Source organism: Acomys minous, assembly GCF_964271855.1.
Source record: "Acomys minous genome assembly, chromosome: 2".
In the NCBI taxonomy this organism is placed as follows: Eukaryota; Metazoa; Chordata; class Mammalia; order Rodentia; family Muridae; genus Acomys; species Acomys minous.
In genome coordinates this window covers 76,417,301-76,442,968 of record NC_140484.1, presented here as the reverse complement: position 1 = coordinate 76,442,968, position 25,668 = coordinate 76,417,301, and the positions used below count along the sequence as shown (strand labels likewise).

At 47.9% G+C, this 25,668-nt stretch overlaps 1 protein-coding gene across 2 annotated transcripts in view; it reads left to right on the top strand.

The window, feature by feature from the left end:
- The window catches only part of PRKCB (protein kinase C beta), a 345,690-nt gene that overhangs the window by 296,060 nt on the left and 23,962 nt on the right, over nucleotides 1–25,668 (top strand). For both annotated transcript variants that reach the window (XM_084771914.1, XM_084771913.1), the window contains exons 14-16: nucleotides 3,867–3,947; nucleotides 4,234–4,341; nucleotides 9,113–9,253. In XM_084771914.1, coding sequence (XP_084628040.1) covers nucleotides 3,867–3,947; nucleotides 4,234–4,341; nucleotides 9,113–9,253 — 330 coding nt within the window. The remainder of the gene's footprint in view (nucleotides 1–3,866; nucleotides 3,948–4,233; nucleotides 4,342–9,112; nucleotides 9,254–25,668) is intronic.

Sequence of the window (25,668 nt, the reverse complement as noted above, 5' to 3'; positions counted from 1 at the left end):
TGCTCTTTTTCTTGGCTCTCTGTCAGTCACTTGATATATAAGAATTTTCTAGAAGGTTCCCTATGGAGCTAAAAAAAACACACACACACACAAAAAAACAGGCATGGTGCTTAAAACCTGCATGCTCTGCCCAAGCAATTCCTTTCCAGAAACCTAGGTTACAAATACAGATAAATGTGCATGCGTGTGGGAGGGAGGAGGCTCATGCACGTGAGCGCACACGCATAGAAGAGCGCCTTCAACGTCCTTCCTTCATCCCAGCATTATTTCTTAATAATGAAAAATAGACGATAACCTCTATATTTATGACTATCAACAAAGGAATGATTCTTTAATACATGCCACATTCATGTCAGAATGTCATGGATAACCTTGGAACGGTCAGAGCACATCTCTGTGTGCACACTTGAAGCAGTGTCCCTCAGCAGGGGTGATTGACGGAGACTATGGCTTACATTTAGCAGAAAATATCACTATTCACCAATTCAAGAGAGCAAGTTAAATGTATATAAAAATACAGGCATGTTTTGAATACATATTGGTAACAGGAAAATAAAATAAAATCAAACTAGGTATGGTTATACCCACCTGCCACCTACGCACTCTGGAGGCCAACACAGGAAGTCCTTGAGTTGGAGGCCAGGCAGAGCTACCTAGAAAGACTGTTCCACAAATGAAATAATAAAAATAAAACAAAACATGCAAATAAGGGAATAACAAATATGACAGTACTGTTTATAGACAGTGACAGTAGCACACAGCACGCTGCTGTGTGTTTTCTTGAGTATGCAAATGCTCGTGCAAAGGTGCGGAAAATCTGCATGGAAGATGACACATGGATTTCAAACACTGCAGAGGGTAAGGATGCTTCAGTCTCTCTGTGTCTTGTTGATGTCTGTGTTTCATCAATCCTCCCACAACATAAACGTATTTGTGCATCCCTGTGTAGCAGACTCGGGTCAGTTATTGTTTGGCTAATCCTTTGCAGTATCTGTCACATGCTGACACACTTCCTGGGTATGTCCTTTATTCACTGAGTCCTACTTTCCATATCTAGCTATACTCAGAGTCATGGGGTAGCTTTAAAATTTTTAAGGTGCCCAAATGTCACCCCTTTTGTCCATTGAATTTGAGTCCCTGTAGGGTCATGACCTCCAACAGCTCCAGGCTGAGCACACTGCCCTGAGAAGACTGCCTCTTCCTCCAGCTTGTCAGGGGATGACTCTGCCCTTGGTCAGTTTGCTGTGAACTAATCACATCACCTCTGGCAACTTCTCTCACCTCCCAGGCTCTATTTTCCTTCGTAAAAGGTTTAACATCTTGGGCTGTGAGAAGCAAATAAAACACCAAGTACCTTAGAGGTGTGAAAACACGTTCACTGAGACACATTCTCACAGAGGATGTGTCTTGCAGTCACTTTTGTTCGGAGTACATTTCTTATTTATTTATTCTTTTGTTTAGTCACTTGTCTATTTTAAATTTCCAAATAAAAATATGCTTATCTATAGTGTATAAAATGTTTGGAGCATGAATAGAATTCATTTGCATACATATAATCTCATGGATTTAACTTTTTTTTTTTTGCTTAAAATCTACAGTCAGCTGCTCAAAAACTATTACTGTTCTGTGTGTATGTGTGCATGCATATGCCATACCACACTTGCATGTGTGGAGGTCAAAGAACACTTTGGTGGAGCTGGACCTCTCCTTTGATATTTTTCTGGCTTCTGGGATCAAATTAGGGTCCTCAGGCTCACACAGTGAGTGCTTTGCCCTTTAAGCTATCTCACTGGCTCTCAGTGACTTTTTTTAAAAAAAAGATTTATTTATTTATTATTAGGTATACAGTACTCTGCCTGCATGTACATCTGCAGGCAGAGGAGGATAGCGGATCACATTATAGATGGTTGTGAGCCACCATGTGGTTGCTGGGAATTGAACTCATGACCTCTGGAAAAGCAGACAGTGCTCTTAACCGCTGAGCCATCTCTTCAGCCCCTCAGTGACTGTTTTTTTAAAAAAGCTTCATTTTGCTGGCTTTGAACTCATGGCAATCTTGCTGTCTTAGTGTCTCAGAAGCTAGGATTCCAGGTGTGTGCTCCAGCCCCTGGCAGTCAGTGGTTTTCAAGAAGGCAATTCATTGTTATTAACTGTCATAGCCGTGTTGTCCTGTGGGGCTCTGGAACTTTCGACCCCTAGCTGATGGAAGTCTTTATCTTTTGACCACAATCTATGCATTTCTGACTTTGAGGAAGAAGCTGAGGTGGGAGACAGGCTTCAAGAAACACACATTTGCTTTCTAGACACATTTGCTCCAGTGCCTTTATTGGGTGAAACAAGTGATAATTGAATTACAGAACATTCTAATAAGAGGCACTGTCAAGGATGAGGCATAAGAGGTGTTCAGTATCACATCCTCCTACTAACCCAGTGAGCATAGTGTATCTGTTTCTGTAGAAGTTAAGTGGCTCTCTTCAGGGTCACACTAGCAAGCAGTGATCAGGACACAACATTAGACCATCTGGCCCACAAACCTCAGCCCTCATCCTTTGCTGTGCACTACTCTTGCCTTTGACACAGCTGCCTCTTTGCTCTGTGTGCTGAAGGGTAGATGGTCATACAGCTACCAAAACCTGGCAGTCATGGGTAACATTTGATCCATTAATCCTGCTTCCATTTCTTTGATTTATGGAAACAATTGGAAAAATTGTAAGGTGTGTGTGTGTGTTGTGTGTGTGTGTGTGTCTTTTCAATGCACTGCTATGCAGAGGTAAAAAAGAAAACCAGGGTGGGAACTGGTGACATAGCTCAATGGTTAAGAAGGTCTGAGTTTGGTTCCCACTGCCTTTGTGAAGTGGCTCAAAACTGCCTGTAGCTTGAGCTCCAAGGACTCTGATGCCCTCCAGGGCCACTGCACTCACAGATACCCACACATAGGTGCACACACACATTCACATATAAGTCAAACGAAAATAAAATCTCAAAAACTAATCGATGCGCCAACACACAAATCTGGTGGAAGTGCAGGATGAAGCGCACACTCCCTTGAGTGTCCAGCTCTGAGTGCCTGAGCTTAACTAGAGCACACACCCCGCTCAATGCACTGCCATGGAAGGGGTCCAGCAGGAGGCAGAGCAGTCTTTTTCATCATTTTTCTTTTGACAAATAATTATAGTTTTTTTAAAAAACATTTTTTTACTATATCTGCACTTTCTGAATAAAAACAGATGTGAAAGAATCTCAGATACTTTTATATCTTAAACTGTTGTATTTTTAATCATGGTTCAAAAGAACCACACTGAGCTGTGGGTGTGGGTCAGCGATGAAGTCGCCCAGCATTCACAAGGCCCTGAGTTGAACCTCTAGCTCCACAAATAAACAGATTGAAAAAAAAAAAAAACCAAACAAACAAACCAAGCCCAAACAAAAGCCCTACATATTGTAAATTTTACCATCCTTACATAAGTGGTTCTGTAGTGTTAAGTAGATCTATATTGTTGTGGAAATGTTTTGACTCTGTATTGAGAAAGAAAAGTAACTATTCCTCACTAAAATGCCATCCACGAAAATCCAAAACATCACACCACACCCAGTACTGAAAAAGGCAAGGTGTCACACAGATGTCTGCCCAGCTGCAGGGGCCTTTGTGGAGGGAACAGTGTAGGGGCACCCTACCCTTTCTGTCTACTCTCTCAGTCCCTGCTGGAATCTGGGATTGTAGCAGCCACTCTAACCTTGCACAGAAGGCCAGGACCATGCCAGAGACTCCCCACCCCAGCGCTAGCCCACTCTTTCTATAGAGTGTGTGTTCAGTCTCTGCCACAGAGGCTGCCTGCCACTCTGACCAGACGCCTTCTGTTTTCCAGATCATCGCTTATCAGCCCTACGGGAAGTCTGTGGACTGGTGGGCATTTGGAGTCCTGCTGTATGAAATGTTAGCTGGCCAGGTAATTGAATTTTAAGTGATCTTTAAGAAACTTGCCCTCCACCCCCTCAGCCACATGGTCTCTGGAGAAAGTGGCAACCTGGTCATAGCTCATGAATCTGAGAACTTCTGACTTACCCGGCCTTGGGGTTACTCGTATCTGTCGATCATCTTTGCTCCTGAAAGTCCTAGAGTGTAGCCTCACCTTGGGATGGGGGGTGGTGTCGGGAGGAACCCCTGCTGGACGGAGAAGGCTGGGAGGAGGGCCAGGCTGGGGTTCGTCTCCCACCCTGCTCTCTGCTCCACAGGCACCTTTTGAAGGGGAGGATGAGGACGAGCTCTTCCAATCCATCATGGAGCACAACGTGGCGTACCCCAAGTCCATGTCCAAGGAAGCTGTGGCCATCTGCAAAGGGGTAAGTTGTTCAGCCCTCGAGGTCAGGACTGCCACGCAAGGGGGACAGGTTGTGGCTCGACTAGTAGGGAGCAGGGGGTTAACATCATCTGTCAACTATGCTGCCAACACCAGAGCCCTGCTAGGAAGCAGTGTCTCTCTTCTAGAAAAGAGAGCTCCCTTCTTTTGCGCCAAGGTCTGTAGAGGCAGCCATGCACTGGAGTCTCACTTGTGGCTGGCCACCACCCCCAAGCCTTACACAAGGAAACTCAAGAGCTAGAACCGTGGGAAGGGCAGAGGGTGTCTATCTTGCCCTGCTCGGCTGCGAATGTGTTTGGTTAACATTAAAACTCTATGACTTTGTTGTAAGGAAATTTCAGACAGTGTTGATTTTAACTGCTAACTGGATAAGCTGACTTGAAGTCAGTGCCCCTCCCCCAACTTGCATGAGCCCCCCCCTCAGCCTGTAGTGCATAGGTGTGCACATAGTAGTGTACACAAACACACACACAGTTGAAAGGGCACAGTTACATACCTGTAACTTATGGATATAATGCCTGGGAAGAAAGCCAGGCAGGAGTTTGCAGATAAGGACTGTGCTATATCTCGTGTGGCATCCAACCTGTGCTGTTTCAACTGTGCAGACCTAGGCCCCATCGCAGGATTAGGTCTGTTTGCTAGTGTTCTGAAAAACCTCCCATGCTGCTCAGAATGCACTGCCTTTAAATACAGTGTCCAAAGGATGTAGTTTCTCAACCATGATAGAAGTGTGAAAACTGCACTCTGAGACTGAGGCTACTTCGTACACAGATAGAGTTTTTTATGAAGGCTTTCCCACCAGCCAATGGTAAGGGCAGGCTCTAAAGGTTAGATCCTGGCTGGGTCTGAGAACAGAGCTCCTGGGTGTCTATATACACCAGGGCTGGAGTCACAGATCTCTGGGATGCTGGTACATTCGCCATGCCCTCCCCAGCCCTGCTCTTCCTGTCCCCAGTCCGATGCCATCTGTGGTGGCTCTGGCTACGGAAATCAGAAACAACCAGACAGCTCAGCCTGAGTCTCAGCCCTGGTGACATGAGCTGAGCCAACACCACAGATTAAAAACACCCTGTAAGGCTGCCTGAACTCCTACCCGCTGAATCACCTGAGCATTGTGTCTGAGTTACATGGGCGAGGAGGCAGACATCTCTAGGGGAGCCACGTGTGAATTGGCTTCGGTGTCTAACATCTTCAAGCTAAATTGGTTACAAATATGTTTCTAGGAGGGTGTGAGGCAGAGAGAGAATTAAAAACAAGGAGCCCAGAGGAGACTTGAGGGTTCACTGGGAACATTGGCAAAGCCCATAGATAAGGAGGGGGCAGACTGAGGCCAGTGCGGCTCCTGGAGGCATCCTATTAGGAAAGGGGTAGAGGGAAGTCAGTCACGGTCTTTAATTTGTTTAATTATTCCCAACATCTGAAGGTCTAGATATTGCCCATAAGCTCTTACCTTCCCAGCTGCCACATTGGCCTGACAAAGCATCAGTCAGCAAGACTGGATATCATCGTCCCCTTTAGATGGGATGTTTGTAAAAAAAAAAAAAAGTCAGATTCTGTCTGAGTTCCAAGTCCAAGGGTATGAGCCACTGTGTTCACAGGGGAAGTTGTTTGACTTGATTTGCGGATTGAGGCCAATAACAGCACTGCACATAGGGTCCTTTGATGATTAAACCAGTTAATACCTATAAATCACTTAGGCCGGAGCCTGGATGCTGCTCCAGAACCCTAAGGCATCTCCAATATGACTAATGCTGTCACTACTCTGTTTGGTGCCAGGCTCCTCTTGGCGTTTGAGCTTGTGCCACCCCCCCTGTGATGGGAGAATTTGAAAAGTGACGGACTTAGGAGATCAAAAGGCCCCCGTAAATCTTCATCCTCTCGTTTCCTAGGTGTGTGGTTTTGAGTGATTTTTCTTGTACCCTTGGCCTTCTGCTTCTTCATCTCCAGAAACAGAATAGAAGTAACTTAATGAACTGTTTCCCAGAACATCAAGGGAGGCAGTGGAAGAGGACTCTTGTTGTGTGGCTGGTGCTGTAGGTGTTGCATCCATGCTCATGGACTTCCCCTCCCTGAGCCATCCCTGCCTGGACAGCTGCGGGGCAGGGCTCTAAATGGGTCGTGGAGGAGAGAGAAATTTCCAGGTCAGCTGCCTTCATCTTCAGCTCCAATTAGCGTCTAGCCTGGCGGAGCTGTTTTCTATCAATTCAGGATCCATAACCTTCACGATGAGCAGGAGTGACTCCCTTGGCCGTTTGTGTTGGGGCGCTGTTCAGAGTTTGAGTGGGCCGAGTGCAGTGTGGGTCCTTCAAGGCTGATACTCCTTCAAAGTAGGGGTGATGCCTAAGCCCAGAGGCAAAGGCTTCCTCCTGAGCAGAGGGCCCCTGGAGAAGTGGCAGGGAGCTGATCCGAGACTGAATGGTGATTATATCCAGCTGTCTACATGGCTTCAGGCACGAGAGTGTGGAGTGTGGGAACCCGGCAGACGCCTTACTGTTCCATGTGCCTACGGTGGCACTTCCTTGCTTGCAGTCTCCTTGCCTACAAGGAATCCGAGGACAGCCATCTTTGTCTACCTCAATAAAAACCCTATTTTCCACCATGAAGCCAGAGCAAAAGCTTGCTTAGAGTTCCATGGCCAGTAGTGCTGAAAGCAGACAGAAGCCTAGACTGGTAAGTTGGAATAAAGCTAAGCAGAGACTAAATTACAGAGAGCTGATTGCTGAGCTATTCAAAACCTGGCCCTGAGGCTGGGAGGAAGCTCCACCGGTAAAGTGCAGCGTGTGCAGACCTGAATACAATCCCCAGAACTCCCGTGAAAATGCCAGGTGTAGTGGCACACATCCGTTATCTCAGTAATAGGGGGTGTAGAGGATTCCTGGGGCTCACTGACTAGAGCTTAGCTAAAGTGGGGGAGTTACAGGTGCACATGAAAGACTGTCTCAAACAAAGTAGAGAGCGATTGGGGAAGAAAAGGGAGGTCTATGTTCCACATACAGGTATGCCCACACAGAAATGTACACACACACACACACACACTCACTCACAGGTGCATGTGCATGCACACACATGTCCAACTTTTCTCTTTGGCTGCTTTGTGACCTTAGGCAAATGACTTTACTCTCCAGACCAGTTTCTTTTAGGGAAAATAGTGTGCTGAAGCCTCATGCTGTTGGTGTAAGATTCAAAAGTCATAAATAATGGATGGGTTGCCTTTAGCACAGAGTGAGAGTGGCACATAATGTTCTCAGTTCACAGAAACATCATTGGTGTTGGTGTTATTGTTATCAGAGACCTCCTAGATCAGCCTTTCTCATGGGTTGCAACCCCTTTGGGGGCTGAACGACCCTTTCATAGGGGTCACCTAAGACCACTGGGAAACACACATATTTACATTATTATTCATAACGGTAGCAAAATTACAGTTATGCAGTAACAATGAAAATAATTTAATGGTTGAGGGTCACCACAGCATGAGGAACTATGTTAAAGGGTCACAGCATTAGGAAAGTTGAGAACCACCGGCCTAGACTTTCTTTCTACCCATCGAAACCCCACACAGATGTCAGGGCTTGACTCAATTTGCTTGTCCTCCATTGACTTTTCCTGACAGAGCAAGACCACAAATATCTCTGAGAAAAACCACATTCAGAGGGTATAAGGTTAGGACATGACTACTACAAGGTGTTGTTGAGGGGAAGGCTTTTCCACTAAGTTTGTGGTGGTTTTTCTGGTTGGAAGATAAAGCAAACAGGGAAAGTGTGTGCCTGCACCATGGCTGTGGGGCATTTCATAAGCCAGAGTCACGTCAAAGGCACAGCAGTTCAGAGTGAGTTGCTGGGTTCCCTCTTTGCCCACAGTCAGGCAGTCCTGGGCAAAATCAGGGGTGCCCTGTGTCAAGTCAGCTTCCCAGATTATTCCTTGCCCTCGTGTTTATGCATTCTTCTGAGCGATTATCCCTTTTCTGTTTAAATCACTAACTCCTCTGTAACTCTTCCGTTCGCTCGCTGGCGTCTTGAGATCAGAGGCCCTCTTGTGCGGCTTCAGGTTTGTTTCTGAGAGGCAGCCTGTTTGGTTTCATCCCGGAGCATGCATATCTATTCATCTTGTTATTTAGCTCCGGCTCACAGACCCAAAGATGGAGAGTTTTTATAATTAAGTAATTTAAAGAGAACAGCAAAGAAACCTCAGTGGAGCGGAGGGTAACGTGTGACGCAAGGAAACGAGCTGGGCTAGGTCTTGACTGTTTAATGAGCTTTCTGAAAGTAATTACTTGAAGCTTGGGTCCATTTGACTAATATTTTTCTTCCGGTTTTTTTTTCCATTTTCACAACTATTTTGCTGAGAAATGCAAATAGCATCTGAATGAATATTTTCTAGTTGGTCAAATGTCAGTGTTTCTTACGACAAGAGACAGAGGGTTTAAAGATGTAGAAACCAGCCTCATTAGGTGTACTAGGAATCACATACAACTCAGTCTTGGGCCCAAATGACAGCCTGTGACATCTTTAATGAGAAGCTCAAGGCCGCATTTGAGCTCTGACTTGATTTGCCTTGTGGGATTCTGCTCCGGGGTGGCCATCATGTGGGCTTCTTTCCTACAGAGACCTGGCTAAGAAGCTGTCACTGGGATGAGTCTCGAACAGTAAGTCCAGTCAACACCGCAGAATGACTTTCCTAAGTCGCTGGACTAATAGTGCCTCAGCAGCTCCTGTTTCCTGGCCTGCAATCTGTTCATGGCTTTTCTCTCCTTTTAGCTAATGACCAAACACCCAGGCAAGCGTCTGGGTTGTGGACCCGAAGGGGAACGAGACATTAAGGAGCATGCATTTTTCCGGTATATTGACTGGGAGAAACTCGAACGCAAGGAGATTCAGCCACCTTATAAACCAAAAGCTGTAAGTAAACCTCTCTCTCCTTTTGTGGTTGCATGCTCTCTGAGGTGTGGACACCAGTGTATCCACTTGAATATGTCTATAGGAGCCTCCCTCCCCATGTGTACCAAGTCACTGGATACTAACACGGACTCTGTAAACAACAGGAAAGACGATTGATACAGAACTTTTTGTTGGTGTTGCTTTGATTCCATTACTGTAGCTGTCTGAGCTGACACCGTTTCGGGGCATGGTTCTAGGGTGGACAGAGTCCGGACTTACTTCAGAATTGTGATGAAGAATCTAATTTTGCCCTCCTTCCTTCCTCAGTTCAGCTGGGTCATTTTCTCTTCAGACTGACATTGAAAAGGTCATGTTGTTTATCTCAGTGGTATTTAAATTGAATTCTGAAGCATACAGTACTACCTCTGAGTTAGTGACTGAGAACGGTTCACCAGCCAGCCCTTTCCACGGGTGAAGGAGAGGGAAGCAGATGGCCCACAGACCTCCGTGAGGTTGGGGTGTAGACTAGGCTTTTATACACGTGTAATGTCAGAATAAATGCATCCCGTTGCCCTACAGTCTCTGGGAGAAACTTGCAGCCCCAAAGACTCAGCAGGGTTCTCACCAGCTTCTTGTGGGGACAGGGGGCGTTTACACCTGTATGAATCAGAACCTTGATTCTATGGGGTAGGATGTTTCTTTGTTAATGCTAAGTACAGCGCAGACCTGGTGACTTTATTCCATGTTGTGAAACCACTGACTGAGGCTGAAAAGCGAACATAAATATTGTCATTGAGACCTGAAGTTGTAAGGGTCTCAGTGCTCAGATGGAGAAGGTGATAATGATAGTTATTTCAATGCGATAATTGTTAATTTCTTGAGCATTTATTATGTGCTAGGTGCCATGGTAAGCATTTCACATACAGCATCTAATTAAACCCTCACAACAACAGCCTGGGAGGTGGGGGCCATTATCCCAGCACATGGGAGGAGACAGTGGAGGCTCAAAGAAGTCCAGTGCTGTGACCACAGTCACCCAACTGCTACGGTGTGGGATGAAGGGAGAACTCATATCCCGGACAGTCTAACTCCATCGTAAGCTTTCTAGACTGTCTAGGGGAAAGGGACAGTAGTACAAGAAGATCTCCCAGGTGGTTCTCACAGCTCTGTGGGACAGCCCCGTCTTTTCAGCACCCATGCTGAGCCACACTCTGGAGATATCTGAGTGCTAAAAAGCCAGCTCCAATAGAAGCAGCCAGTTCCGTGCTGGGACATTTCTCCATTGCTGCATATTCTAGATTAATACCAAATGAGTCTTCTCAAAATGCCCAGCAGAGACCCACTCTTCCCTAGACCCTTCTGGAAACTTGTAGGCTTATATCTGGGATCCTGGCATCCGGATTGAGCTGCTCCTGAAGGCGTATCCATGTATTATCATTTCCAAGTGCCACTACCATTCATCCTAAAACAATGACACAGTAACCGGCCATCAGCAAGTAGACTTTGTCTCTTGACTAATTTAGAGCCAGTGAGCTTGGACCAGCCAAGTCCTCTCTGCCCTCCTTACTTTTCCATCCTCTGTAGTGTCGCAAGATAATGTTTTGTGCATCTGAGGATCATAGTGATACACAAAGCACTTGGGTTGAGCCTGGTACATGGCAGGTTCTCTAGTTGATTGTGGCAGTCAGTGATGTCACAGAGTAGTTAGTATCTTGGGCTTAGGTTTTTGAGGTTAGTAAGTAGTACTATTCCTTAAAGGTGGCGTCTGATCAAACTTGGGGTGAGAATGGGGCTACGTGTCCTTGGCAGTATGGTTGCCTTCACTGAACACTTTGGGAATAAACCAAAAGATGACTTGGAAAGGGTGAGCAGGCTCTGTGTATAGGAGACTGGTAATTCAGTGGTAAGATAATGACCCGTGTGTGCTTGTGTGCGAGTGCATGTATGTGCGCGTGCGTGTGTGCGTGCATTTGTATACAGGAGGTGTGCATGTGTGTGTAGAGGCCGGAAGCTGACTTCTGGATTCTTCTTTGAATGTTCTCCACTTTATTCACCATGACAGGGTCTCCCAGTAAAACCCAGATCAATACTAGAACTGATCTGGCTAGCCAGATTGATCGGAGGATCCTGTCTTAGCCTCCTAAGCTCTGGATTGCATGTGGACTACCACCTAGTGTTTGCACGACGTCTGGAGAGCCAAGCTCTTCCAAGCTTTATGTTTGCATGGCAAGCATTTTACACTCACCCCCACCCCAGTCATCTCAGTGGCGTCCCCCTCCACTTAGTTTTTCAAGGCTACTTATAAGGTCTCAAAATGTAAACCTCTCCTTTTCTTACTTTGTCCATGCCCGTTAACACTGAACCAAATGGACTTTAGGAGCTTGTGACAGAATTGTAGACGAGTGGTTTTCATAAGGTGTTCCCTGGGCCAACAGCAACAACATTGAGCCCAAGCATGTTCAAAATAAACTGCTATGACCCAATCCTAGACACCCTGAACCAGGAAGTCTGGCAGCAGTGTAGGATGCTGTGGGTCCAGGAAGGCCTGCAGGGACTCTGAGACAGGCTCTAGGCTGAGGCCATCACTCAGGAGAGAGAGAGAGAGAGAGAGAGAGAGAGAGAGAGAGAGAGAGAGAGAGAGAGAGAGCAGAAGAAGGTGGGAGAGAACAGCTAGCTACAAGAGAGAGAGAAGCTGGTTTTATGCCATTTGGGGGTGGGGCGGTAGCTTCTGAGGTACACCACAGACTGAGTTTCACGCACTTCAAAGGAAGAAGGAAGGGCGAGTTGCAGGAGGCTGCAAGGCTGAGATGAAGAGCTGAGCAAGGCCCAGGCTTCAGGCTCTCATTAGATCCTGGGGAACTGGACTTCTTAGTTGCAATCTCACTATTTCTTCATAATTGGCAACAACTGTTTAAAAATTAAACAGAGTTTGGGGCAAATAAAAACATATCCATAGCCCACATGTGGCCTGTAGACTGCCAGTTTGTAGCCTCTGGGAGTGTTGATGGATCAAGTCCGGGTAACATTTAGTTAGTTCCTGTTAGTACTATTTGTGGGCAGTTGAGAGTCAGTTTTGACTGGGGAGTTATTTGTGACTGTTCCTGCTAAGGGTCATGAATATACAGGGTCCACAGGCTAAAGAGATAGCTCATTTGATAAAATGCTTGCCACATAAGCACAAGAAGCTGACTTCGATCTCCAGAACCCATACCAAAAAAAAAAAAAAAAAAAGCCAGTGCGGTGGTAAGTATCGTTAATTCTAGTCCTGGGGAGGTGAGGACATGGTGTCTCTAAGGCTTGCTGACCGACTAGACTCACTGAATCAAAGAGTTGCAGGCCACTGAAAGAAGCTGTTTCAGAAAACCAATTGTATGTCTCCTAAGGAACGTCCTCTGGCTTACACACACACTTGTGTATATACATGGACACCTGAGTATGCCTGCACATGCACTCGCACATGCACACACACGTACATACACACACACACACACACACACACACCCCGACAGATGGCATGCTTGAGTATGTACGTATACTCACATGCACATCCAGCCTGTGTATGGCTCATGGAAGACAGGAAAAGCTAACTGATAATAACCAATACCACCGATTACTAAACTACATGCAGCTTCAATAGCAATAACAAATGCATGGTTCACCCATTTGCTCCTACCTGCTCATGTTCCTCTCACATTGCAGACCCATGTTTTCTTGTTCCCACCCCCACCCAAGGATCTGTGTTTCCTAGTCCGTATCTTCTTATCCGCCTGTCATCTCTGAAATGCCTGTGACAAGTGTGCAGAGTTCCGTGTGCCTTGTGGGATATTAAAAGGCATGTGTACCTGTCAACGTGCCTGATTCATGCACGCTATTAAATGAGAGAAAGCACAAAGGGCAGAAGCAGAGGACTGTAGTCAAACATCAGGGAAGGGTGTTATTATGGGGGCTTCATTAAAATCACTTTAAATGGGTTTCGTTTGTTCTCGGCGCTGTCTTCTTATTGTGGCAAGGAGTAGTTTAGCAGTGTATTGTTTGGAACTATACTAAAAGTTGCTGGGTTTGTTGTATTGTTGCAGGGTACAAAGTAATGTGTGTGTGTGTGTGTGTGTGTGTGTGTGTGTGTGTGTGTGTGTGTGTGTGGAGAGAGAGAGAGAGAGAGAGAGAGAGAGAGAGAGAGAGAGAGAGAGAGAGAGAGCGCTCCTATGAGAGGGGACATACACGCTCATGCACAAGCACAAGGACGTCAGTGGTCAACTTTGAGTACCTCTGGCCCACCCCACATTATTATTTTGAGACAAGGTCTCTCGTTCAATCTGTAGTTCTATGTTTCATGTAGGCTGACTGGTCCAACAAGCCCCTGGAATCATCCTGTCTAGGATTACCAATACACACCGTCATGCCTGGCTGTTTTTACATGGGTGCTGGAGATCTGAAGGCAGGTCTTCTTGCTTGTGTGGCATCGAAGCACTGAGTCATCATTTACTGACTGAGTCATCTCCCCAGCTCCATACAGTACTGTCTTTTATATGGATCTGAGCACATCAATTTCTTGCTTGCTAGCCCTTTACCAACTTTATGGTACCTCGTGTTGATGTCCGTTGATCTCTGGCATAAGTGTCTTCTGAGTCCTTCCAAGACCAGATGTCCCTCCCACTCTCTGGGATCCTAGTTCCAAGGACCAACAATCCTGGATTTTCTTTTTCTTTTTTTTTTTTTTTTTATTTAACATTCAGCCTTTTCTCTCTTTTTGGCTTTACCTATGCAAACCCATCACCGTCAATGCCCAGAGCCCTTGCCATGCTCCCCCCCTCCCTCCTGGAGGCTAGGTGCTGCCTCACTAAATCCAAAGAACATCACTTCCTCAGGGAGGCTCCTCTTGATTCCTGAGTAGGGACCTGCTTCACAAACCCATCCTATGTTCTTGCAATTGTACGCTCAATTTAACATCTGTCGTTTTGACTAGACTGCGGTTGTGGTCTTTTCAATGTCCGATCTAATGCCTAGCATAAGTTTTAGCACATAAATAGGTGCTAGAAATTTTCTCCTGAATAAATGAATAAATGAATGAGTGGCCATAAAACGGGATGCCGTAACGCACCATGTTGTGGAGGCATAAAGAATTCGTTTAGAGCTGTATATTAGAGTGAAAAGTGGTTTTTCTTATGTACAGCAGGGTGTCTCTGATAAATTGGTTGTTGTGTAAGTTACTATCGTATTTATAAAGGGCTATAATTTGCCTGCTGCACTGCAAGCTGTCATGGCTCCTTCTGGCTGTGCAGTATGCACAAGGGAGAGGATGCCACCGAAGGATCTGAAGGTGTGATGCATGGAGAGGGATGCAGCTTGCTGCTCCCTGCCCTTGCACAGGGGCTTCGATGCTCCTTTTCCATGGCAGTGCTCCTTTTCCACGTATGCACAAGTCACCTGGAAGTCTGGTGCAAACCTAGAATCGGATCCAGACTGCCGAGGGTGGAGCCTGAGATTGTGTGCTCCTCACAAGCTCTCTGCTGCTGGACCAGGAACTCCGCTTTGCATAGCAGGGACCAGAACACTGAGCAGCGCGTGGTGCAGCTGGCCTTGAGTGGAATCACAGAGCCTGTTGTCAGCAGTGACCTGGCTAAAGTAAGAGGAGGGTGGTAGCAAAGTGGTGACATGGTAGAGAGCAGATTGTCCCAGTAAGATGTACCTTCGGCAGTTGTGCTCAGTATGTAGTGAGAGGTGGTAGTGTGTGTCCTACCGCCTTGAACACGTGGTAGAGCAGAGGATTCAGAACTACATTGCCCACTGGGGACAGTGTCCAGTGCTGAGTCATCAGAGGATGAGGCCAGTGGTGTGCTAGATCTTGGGAACACAGTAACAAACAGCACAGAAGCGCATGTCTTCCTGGCAGAAACAGTGGTCCAGTAATGCACAGAGAAGCAAGCGAAATATACAAGGTATTTACATTGATAAGCATTACAGAGCCAACAAACGCAGCTATGGAGTTTGGGAGGTCCAGGATGGGGAAGAAAGGACTTTAAATAAGGTGAGAGGAGTGTTATCACACAGAACGCGATAGTTCAGCAAATCTGGGAAGAAGGTGAGGGATGGAGGCAAGTATGCTTTCAGGACTGGGCCTTGAATACAGTGCTGGGAACACATGTAAGGGCTGTAAGCCAGAGCCTGCCAGGGATGCTTGTTCGACATCAGGGTCCAGGCATCTGAGTCAGTGGGTAAGGAGGAAAGACAGAGAAGCCATGGGAGGGAAAGCTGGTGCTGAGCTCTATAAGACCTTAGGCTTTTAATCCAACCCATGAGCAGAAAAATAGCGGCCCAGCACTAGGCTTTAGAAGAATGGCACTGGCTAATGTGGGGACAAGTGTGAAACTGAGGAGAACGGCTGTGGAGACTGTCCATAATCTAGGCAGGAGGCTGTGGGAACCCAGGCAGGATGGAGTCAAGTGGGGGCAGTCTTTAGGCAGTGGTTCTCAACCTGTGGGTCATGACCCCAGGGGTCGCTCGCATATCAGATACCCTGCACAGCAAATATTTACATTACAGTTATGAAATGTCAATGAAGTAATATTATGGCTGGTTCCACAACATGAGGGACTGTATTAAGGGCTGCAGCATTAGGAAAGTTGAGAAGCACTGCTTTAGGGGGACGCTCACTTGAGCATCCCCACTCCGTCTCCAGTTCCCGGCATCTTGTGTGCCACTCAGTGCCTTTGTGGCCCAAGAAGTGCATGAACAGGAGTCTCTTTGCATCAGTTCTTCTTTAAGTATAAAGGCCAGTAGCACAAAGTTTGGTCCTGGTTGAAGAAGTGTGAGCCCAGGGAATGGCTATTGCGAAAGTGCCTGCTGCTGAGAGCGCCGCTGGCAGGGCAGAGCCGACTGTGGTCATCCCGTAGGCTGATGGTTGTATTCTTCTGTCACTGAGAGCATACAGTGGCCTAGGTGGCCGCTGGTGCTGAGAGCTGTGGCCCTGGTGCTCTCATGCCTGGAAGATGCATCTCAGAATGTTGCTGTGCGGTAGCAGGGGGTACCTCGGGGTTGTACCTTTCTTGAATATGTGTGTTTTGCTGTGAAATAGCACACTGATGTCGAGGCATGAGAAATGTTAGTTTACCGTGTTGGAACTGAAATGCTAGACTGAGATTTCATGAGGATCCCATGTTATTGTGAGTTGCCTTCATGCTGTCCTGGCACCCTCTCTGCTTGTGAGAGGCTCCCAGCGATGCCCTAATTACAGGCCTTGCAGAGGCGCAATGCTTCAGCTGCCTCATTGAAATGACCCTGAGATTAGTTTATCCATCAAGCAGCGTAGAAACAGCTACCTGTAGGGCAGAGGAAAAGTAAGGCAGCCACAGGACACCCCACCCCATTAAGGCCATGAGTCTTTTCTCGTGTGTGTGTGTGTGTGTGTGTGTGTGTGTGTGTGTGTGTGTGTGTGATGTGTATGAGTGCTCTATCTGCATGTATACATGCATGCCAGAAGAGGGCATCAGATGGTTGTGAGCCACCATGTGCTTGCTTGGGATTGAACTCAGGACCTCTGGAAGAGCAGACAGTGCTCTCCAGCCTCGGCCACCGAGTCCTAGGTGCCAACTCGTGTCTGCACTTACCCTCCTGCTGGCGAGTGTGGCTCCATTTGTAACTGGAAACATGACCACTCTGATCATCAGTTCTCTCTGAGAAGTAAGATTTAAGATCACCTTCCAGCTGGCCCTGTTGGCATAGGCCTATGATCCCAGCCACCCAGAAGGCTTAGACTAGAAGGTTACAAGTTCAAGACCTGCCTGCATTGGAATGAACTCAGGCTAGCCTGTGTGACGCAGTGAGACTCTGTCTCAAAACAAAAACAAAAACAAAGGCCACTAAATATAAATTCCTGTGCTCGTGTTTCTGCAGCACGCAGGTGACCCTACGTTCACTCTCCAATACCCACGTAGGTCATCCTTCTCCACCGTCTCGCATTGGCTTGTGAATGCAGCCCGTCCCAGCATGCTTCACCTCTCCTCCTCCTTCTCCGGCCTGCACGTCAGGCCTCACGCGCCTTCCACAGGCTGACGCCCATCATTCTGCTCTTTGTCGCTTATTCTTATCTTCACTGTTTACACAAAGCCTCATCATTTTGAGGCATCTCTACACCAGGACAGCCTAAAAGTCTTTCAAGCCATAAAGCCCCCATGCAGCATCCCGAGTCCAAGCCCTTTGAGCTCCATAGCATTTCCAAAATACGATCTTAATTGCCTGGGCCTGGGGAGAGGGCTTCGTAGGTAGGGAGCTTGCTGCTCAGGCATGGGGACCAAAGTTCAAATCTCTAGAGTCCACTTTTGAGTTGGTCACAGCAGCGTGGGTTTGTAACACCAGGCAGATGGGAGGCAGAGACAGGAAATCCACTCAAGCCTGAGGGTCAGCTCGCCTGGCTTATGCAGCTGCAGAGAACGAGACCCTGCCTAAAATAACATGGACATCAAGGACCAACACCTTCATATATGGATCATAGCACATGTGTGCCCACACTCCCACACATGTACATGTACATGCATGCATATGCGTGTGCGCACACACACACACACACACACACACACACACACACACACACACACACATACACACACTGTCCATGTCCCCTGAAAGCCCAAAGGTTCCTTCACGAAGAGCTCACACCCACAGGCCTTGCTTTCTCGGTGGTTCTGTCACTTGCAAGCATTGTTTATGGAGTCAAGAGCTTCCGTGCTCCGTAATGAGCTGCAGCCCCGTCCCTGTGACATTCTCCTCCAGACCCAATTGCCCTTTCCACTGTATGAGCAAGTGTCTCTGTGTGCATGTGGCGGAAGGTGTGTTTGATGTCCTGACATTTCTGAATCGAAGCCAGAAAGTGTAACCTTTGTGTGTTTGCTATTCAGACTCCGAATTCAAGGCTTAAGGAAGGGATCTAACTTCTAGTCAATATGATTTATTTAAGTATTGAACTTACCTCCTCCAAAGTACCAAATACTCGAGAGGACAATAGCTGTTTGAGCATTGTGACTTAAGGTAATTCTCATAAAGCCCGTGTTATTCAAACATATTCGAGCATGTATTGAGTTCTTGGCTGTGGTGGACACTGTCCTAAGTGTTTTTCCGATGTGGCCTCATTAATTCTCACAGCAACTGCCCTTTGACACAGGTGCTGTTATCACTGTGTTATAGATGAGTAGGGGAGCTTGGGGAAGCTAAAAATGTATTCACGATTTAGCCGTAGAGGGTGGCACAGCCAGGACTTGAACTCTGGATTCTCTACTGCCTAAAATTCTTTGAAAGATTATTAGACGATACGAAGCACCTGGTAAGGCCTAGCATTATGCTAATGGGAGAGAGCCATGACAATTAGTGGTGTTTATTACATAGTAGGAAAAGACTGAGAATCCGTACGATCCAAATGACTTAACATTTATTTTAAAATACTGTAGCAAATAAGTAGTGTAGTCACACCTTTTACGGGTCACTGGCAGAACTGGAGAAGATGCAAATTACCTTCTTCTGAAGGCTTTCAGGGTTTCAAGGCTAACAGAGACAGCAGACATGGACTTAGGACAGGGCCGGACAACATCTAAGAGGAGGGTCCAGGGTCAGGCTCTGGAAAGAAAAGATACGTTCATACTCCATTCTGGAGATTCTCTGTGTCTACCGATGGGGCAGAGTTTGCAGAGACCGTAACAAAAATCCTAGAGTGTGTTCAAAAACTAACAGACAGGTAGACCAGGGTCATTTAGAAACATAGCCTGAGATCTGTCCTTCTATCTCGCTTTCCACCCTCTCCCTGTCCCCATGGAGAGCCCATTAAATTACAGATCAAATCAGGCTCCTTTCAGACAGCTGAACTTTTAGCAGGTGCCTGGGCCAAGTGGAGTTCCAGAATCACTTGCCAGGTGCGTGACTTCGAGCTGAACCCTGGAAGAGAAGTCAGCAATCGAATGGAAACGATGGGTGGGATGCTCCCATGCCCTGAGAGAGCATGGGGCTGTTAGAATGGCAGTGATCAGTGGAACATGAGACAAGTCAAGCATTGGAAGACTGCCTTGGAAGGGGGAATTCAACTCCTTCATCCAACAGATGAACAGAGGGCCAGAGATTTGTCTAAGTGACTCACTCGGGGAAAATAACAGAACTGAGATGCAGGGCTTTTATTCATTATGCTATTTATAACTATAACATTAAAACAAGTCAGTTGTGTTAGTCAAATAATTTACTTTTCCTGGATCATGTAGACATGTATGACCCTAACTGAGCTAATTTCACCCACACAAGACCCAATGATATTTGGTAGAACCACCTCTTGAATCATTGGCCAAGGCTGCCTAGGCTGTAATGATAATCACAATATTTCAGAAAGCTCATGATTGAAGGGCAAGAGAACACTCAAGAAGAGAATCTAGAAGACCCAAGGAGACTGTCCATCAGAAAGAAAAGCTGACTGAAAGTCAGTTGGAGCCATAACTCAACATCAGCTTTGCTGTTTAGCAGATGTTGGGGAAGGGCAGTAAAGAGGCCTCTGGGCCACCACAGATGCAGTCTTTGTCACCTCATCTGGGTCCTTTGCCTTCCAGGCCATCTTTTCCTAAGTCCCCTCGGCAAGCCCTAAAGCTTCTTTGCGCAAATTCTTATCACCCAGGCTTCAATCCCCTTGCTCCCTGATGATAACCCCATCTCCTGAGTGACTGGAAAGATTGAGATCTAGATAGGCAGAAGCGAATGACCCTCAAATGTCTAGTCTCTTGGTGTATAGCTATGTTGACTGTCATGATCTCCTCAGTGTGTGACTTCCCTCCATTCCTCCCCTGAACGCCATCCTCCCATCTCTCCATAAACATCTGTTGACACTTTCCTGCCACATTAGCCAGAGCTCCTGTGGCTGCCGATGGGCTCCTGACTCAAGCTGACTTTGACGGGAAACTCCTGAATACTAAGGTGTGGCTGGTACCTGTGGCCTCAAACGATGCCGAGGAGACTCTATTTCTCCATCTCCTTTGGTTGCTGTCTCTACCTCTAACCAATTGTTCTTTGAAGTCTTGTGGTCCTTGGGTCAGTAAGACCTTGACCTTTGTGACAATTGCCTAACAGAAACTATTCATGGGAGAAGAGATTCATTTTGGCTCATACTGTCAGTCCATGGTTGGCTGTTCCATTATTTATGAGGCTGTCTGAGGCAGAGCATTACAACAGAAGTGCATGATAGAGCAGAGCTGCCTGTCACGTGGCAGATAGAAAGCAGAGAGACAGGACAGGCAAGGGTCAAAGGCGCACTCCCAGCAACCTACTTCCTCCAGGTAGACTCCGCCTTCTACCTTTCCGACACCTCCAAATGTCCATTCGAATTTTGAGTCTATTGGTGAATTAAAGCATTGATCAGGTCAGAGCCTTATGGTTCTGGGAAGAATAGACACACTAGGAGGTGTGCTTGACTGATGTGGCATACCTTGAGGTGATCAAGTTCACATTCAAGGTTAACTGTATCACAGGCACATGGCGGCAAACGCCTTAGTTCCTGGAGTTCCAGGAACTTCCACCGGAAAGAGCTTGTTTTTTCCTAAAATTCCTGGTAGCTTTAGACTTAATCTTATTAGATGACATTAGGCCATATGCTTCTCTTCAGTTCCATGTCACCAGGGGGATGGACCATGCTAATTGGCTTGACCTGGGTCATCTGTCCCCCTGAGCCAAGAGACTAGGACTATTCCTAGCTAAACAGAGCCTAATGAGAAAGAAAGGATGTGTTTCTTCATAGCTAAGAGAGGAGATGTCTGCTGTGTAGACAAGATTCCAACTCCTTCCTGGCCACGTTCTTAATTCATAACACGCCCGTTCATTTTCATCTTAAAAATCTCTTCTCTGGTCTCTTCTTACTGTGAAGCTGACTGCCTCATCTAACTTTGCAGTAAAAAAAATTAGCAAAGGTTGCCGGTTCTGGATGGTGACAATTTGTTCCTTCTTCCTTTCTGATGCAATCTGCTCTCGCCACTCCATTGACATTTCTCCCTTTGAGTCATCAATGACCTGGAAATTGCCTGCTCTCACAGGCCTGAGGTCTTTCTTGACCTCATTACTTCATACTTTGATCTTCCTTTAAAGAAAATCTGGAAAAAATCAAACTTCCAGTCACACCCAAAGCTATGCAGTGGTTGAACCCCCTCAGCATCTCATAATGGAAATGGCGTGCGTATGGAGGAGGTACTCACGAGGCTCCACCCCTTCCTGGTTATTGTTATGAGTGCTGGAAAGAGGGCTGCCATTCTCTTCAGTGGTGTAGCCACAGGAAGTTGCTCATAATCCGATAGATAATAACCCGCCCATGCTCGTGCACACAGTACTAGTTACCACAGTAAGTCACACGCCCAGAAAAGACATGGGAATAGGAGGGGGATTTCTTGGGAAGGAAAAGGGTTTCAGTGTAGGTGGGGTGAGAGAAGATAACATAATGACTAATATTCATTAATATGTGTGTGAAACCACTGAAGAGTATTTTTTTTTAAGGCTATATGGTGAAATTAAGTCTCCCATTTGCTCTTGCTAGGAGCCTTGTTGCATTCTCTTAGAGTGACCTTCTAGAGCCAAGTTCCTTCGGGATGCTGCAGAGAAGTGTGCAAGCCCAGAAATACCCCCTGTCCCACACAAGCACTGCACATAACTACATACAACTTCATCTATACATGTGTATACTCAAACATATACATAATAAGATTATTGAATCTGGTTCTTAGAAAGCTAGCCTATTAAGATGTCAACTTAGAAGAAAGCTTAGAATTCCACTTCTAGCCCAATCTGAAGTGGGCCCCTTCTGTTCCTTGCCTCCCTCTCATTGCCCCAGAGATGACACTTGTCTCCACATCAAACTCTGCTTTTGTTATTTTAATAAGCTCTTGAATATATGAATACGGTTAACCCTTTGTGGCCCAGGGTGGAGTCAGCCAACCATGGGTGGACACTTCTTAAGAAATTAAGCTCTGTGTCTCTGTAGAGCATGTTAGAACACTACCCTGACACCATTCCCTGAGTGGAAGGATAATAACTGCCTGCACAGAGTTTGTGTCATGTTAGGTACCCTAAGTTATCTGGTACACACTCTGTACGTAGGTCATGCCCACATTCTGTATAAGGAACTTCAGCATCCAAGAACTGGGGTACTTAAGGAGCCAAAGAGATGTTTGGAACCAATCCACAGTGGATTTTGAGGGGCAACTGTGCATCTATAAACTGTGGATCTCTCTCCTCCCTTTGCATGTGTGCGCACGTGTGTGTGTGTGTGTGTGTGTGTGTGTGTGTGTGTGTGTGTGTGTGTATGTGTGTGTGTGTGTGTGTGTGTGCTGATGCATACATGTATGTGAATGCATGAACGCATGGAGGCTGGAGGATGTAGGTATCACTCCTCAGTCTCGTCCATCTGTCTGTTTGGGTCTCTCACTGGCCTGGCGCTTCCCTCATTAGCTTAGGCTGGCCAGCCAGTGAGCCCCAGCAATGTGCCTGTCTCCACCTGCTCAGGCCTGGATTACAAGTGTGTGCCACTGTGCCAAGCTTTTTACAAGGGTTCTGGGGGTTGAATTCAGGTCTTAATGCTTGCAAGTCAAGCATTTTAGCAACTTATATACCCCCTAGGTCTCCTTTTCCTCAAGTCTCTCTTCCTGCTTTCATGACACAGTGTTTACTGATTTTTCTATCTCCCCAGCTACTCCTGGTAAAAGCTGCAACTCTATGAAAAGCATGTCCAATGACAGTAGGATTTGGAGAATTAAGATCTGCCCGTGACCTAGAATGGGAAACAACAAAGCCTATTTGTTATTTATTTATGGAGTGCATATCCTTAAAAACAACCAGAGAATATGCCCCCACCACCACAAAATTCATTTTCAGAACAACGCAGAAGTGGTGTGTGTACCTGCTTGAAATGTCTTTCCAAATGAGAGAGTCTCACTGGGATTGGAAATGGATCCTTCTTGTCTGAGCATGCATCTTTCCTCTAATCTCCAACTGAAGCCCAAGTCCTGCTTGTACCTTGCAGCTCTTCTTACACTTCACAGTCCCCCATGCCTTGCCTCACAGCCTCCCCATACCTCACAGCCCCCATACCTCACAGCACCCCATACCTCACAGCATCCCATACCTCACAGCATCCCATACCTCACAGCATCCATACCTCACAGCCCCCATACCTCACAGCCCCCATACCTCACAGCCCCCATACCTCACAGCCTCCCCATACCTCACAGCCCCCATACCTCACAGCCTCCCCATACCTCACAGCCCCCATACCTCACAGCCCCCATACCTCACAGCCCCCATACCTCACAGCCTCCCCATACCTCACAGCCCCCATACCTCACAGCCCCCATACCTCACAGCCTCCCCATACCTCACAGCCCCCATACCTCACAGCCTCCCCATACCTCACAGCCCCCCATACCTCACAGCCCCCCATACCTCACAGCCCCCGTACCTCACAGCCCCCCATACCTCACAGCCCCCCATACCTCACAGCCCCCCATACCTCACAGCCCCCATACCTCACAGCCCCCCATACCTCACAGCATCCCATACCTCACAGCCCCCCATACCTCACAGCCCCCCATACCTCACAGCCCCCCATACCTCACAGCCCCCCATACCTCACAGCCCCCCATACCTCACAGCATCCCATACCTCACAGCAACACATACCTCACAGCCCCCATACCTCACAGCCCCCGTACCTCACAGCCCCCCATACCTCACAGCCCCCATACCTCACAGCCCCCATACCTCACAGCCTCCATACCTCACAGCCCCCGTACCTCACAGCCCCCCATACCTCACAGCCCCCATACCTCACAGCCCCCATACCTCACAGCCCCCATATCTCACAGCCCCCATACCTCACAGCCCCCATACCTCACAGCCCCCATACATCACAGCCCCCATATCTCACAGCCCCCATACCTCACAGCCCCCATACCTCACAGCCCCCATACCTCACAGCCCCCATACCTCACAGCCCCCCATACCTCACAGCCCCCCATACCTCACAGCCCCCCATACCTCACAGCCCCCCATACCTCACAGCCCCCCATACCTCACAGCCCCCCATACCTCACAGCCCCCATACCTCACAGCCCCCATACCTCACAGCCCCCATACCTCACAGCCCCCCATACCTCACAGCCCCCCATACCTCACAGCCCCCCATACCTCACAGCCCCCCATACCTCACAGCCCCCCATACCTCACAGCCCCCATACCTCACAGCCCCCATACCTCACAGCCCCCATACATCACAGCCCCCATACCTCACAGCCCCCCATACCTCACAGCCCCCCATACCTCACAGCCCCCCATACCTCACAGCATCCCATACCTCACAGCAACACATACCTCACAGCCCCCATACCTCACAGCCCCCATACCTCACAGCACCCCATACCTCACAGCCCCCATACCTCACAGCCCCCATACCTCACAGCCTCCCCATACCTCACAGCATCCCATACCTCACAGCCCCCATACCTCACAGCACCCATACCTCACAGCACCCATACCTCACAGCCCCCATACCTCACAGCCTCCATACCTCACAGCCCCCCATACCTCACAGCCCCCATACCTCACAGCCCCCATACCTCACAGCCTCCCCATACCTCACAGCCTCCCCATACCTCACAGCATCCCATACCTCACAGCCCCCATACCTCACAGCCCCCATACCTCACAGCACCCATACCTCACAGCCCCCATACCTCACAGCCTCCCCATACCTCACAGCCTCCCCATACCTCACAGCATCCCATACCTCACAGCCCCCATACCTCACAGCCCCCATACCTCACTGCACCCATACCTCACAGCCCCCATACCTCACAGCCTCCCCATACCTCACAGCCTCCCCATACCTCACAGCATCCCATACCTCACAGCCCCCATACCTCACAGCCCCCATACCTCACAGCCCCCATACCTCACAGCCCCCATACCTCACAGCCTCCCCATACCTCACAGCATCCCATACCTCACAGCCCCCATACCTCACAGCACCCATACCTCACAGCCCCCATACCTCACAGCCCCCATACCTCACAGCCTCCATACCTCACAGCCCCCCATACCTCACAGCCCCCATACCTCACAGCCCCCATACCTCACAGCCTCCCCATACCTCACAGCCTCCCCATACCTCACAGCATCCCATACCTCACAGCCCCCATACCTCACAGCCCCCATACCTCACAGCACCCATACCTCACAGCCCCCATACCTCACAGCCTCCCCATACCTCACAGCCTCCCCATACCTCACAGCATCCCATACCTCACAGCCCCCATACCTCACAGCCCCCATACCTCACAGCACCCATACCTCACAGCCCCCGTACCTCACAGCCCCCCATACCTCACAGCCCCCCATACCTCACAGCCCCCCATACCTCACAGCCCCCCATACCTCACAGCA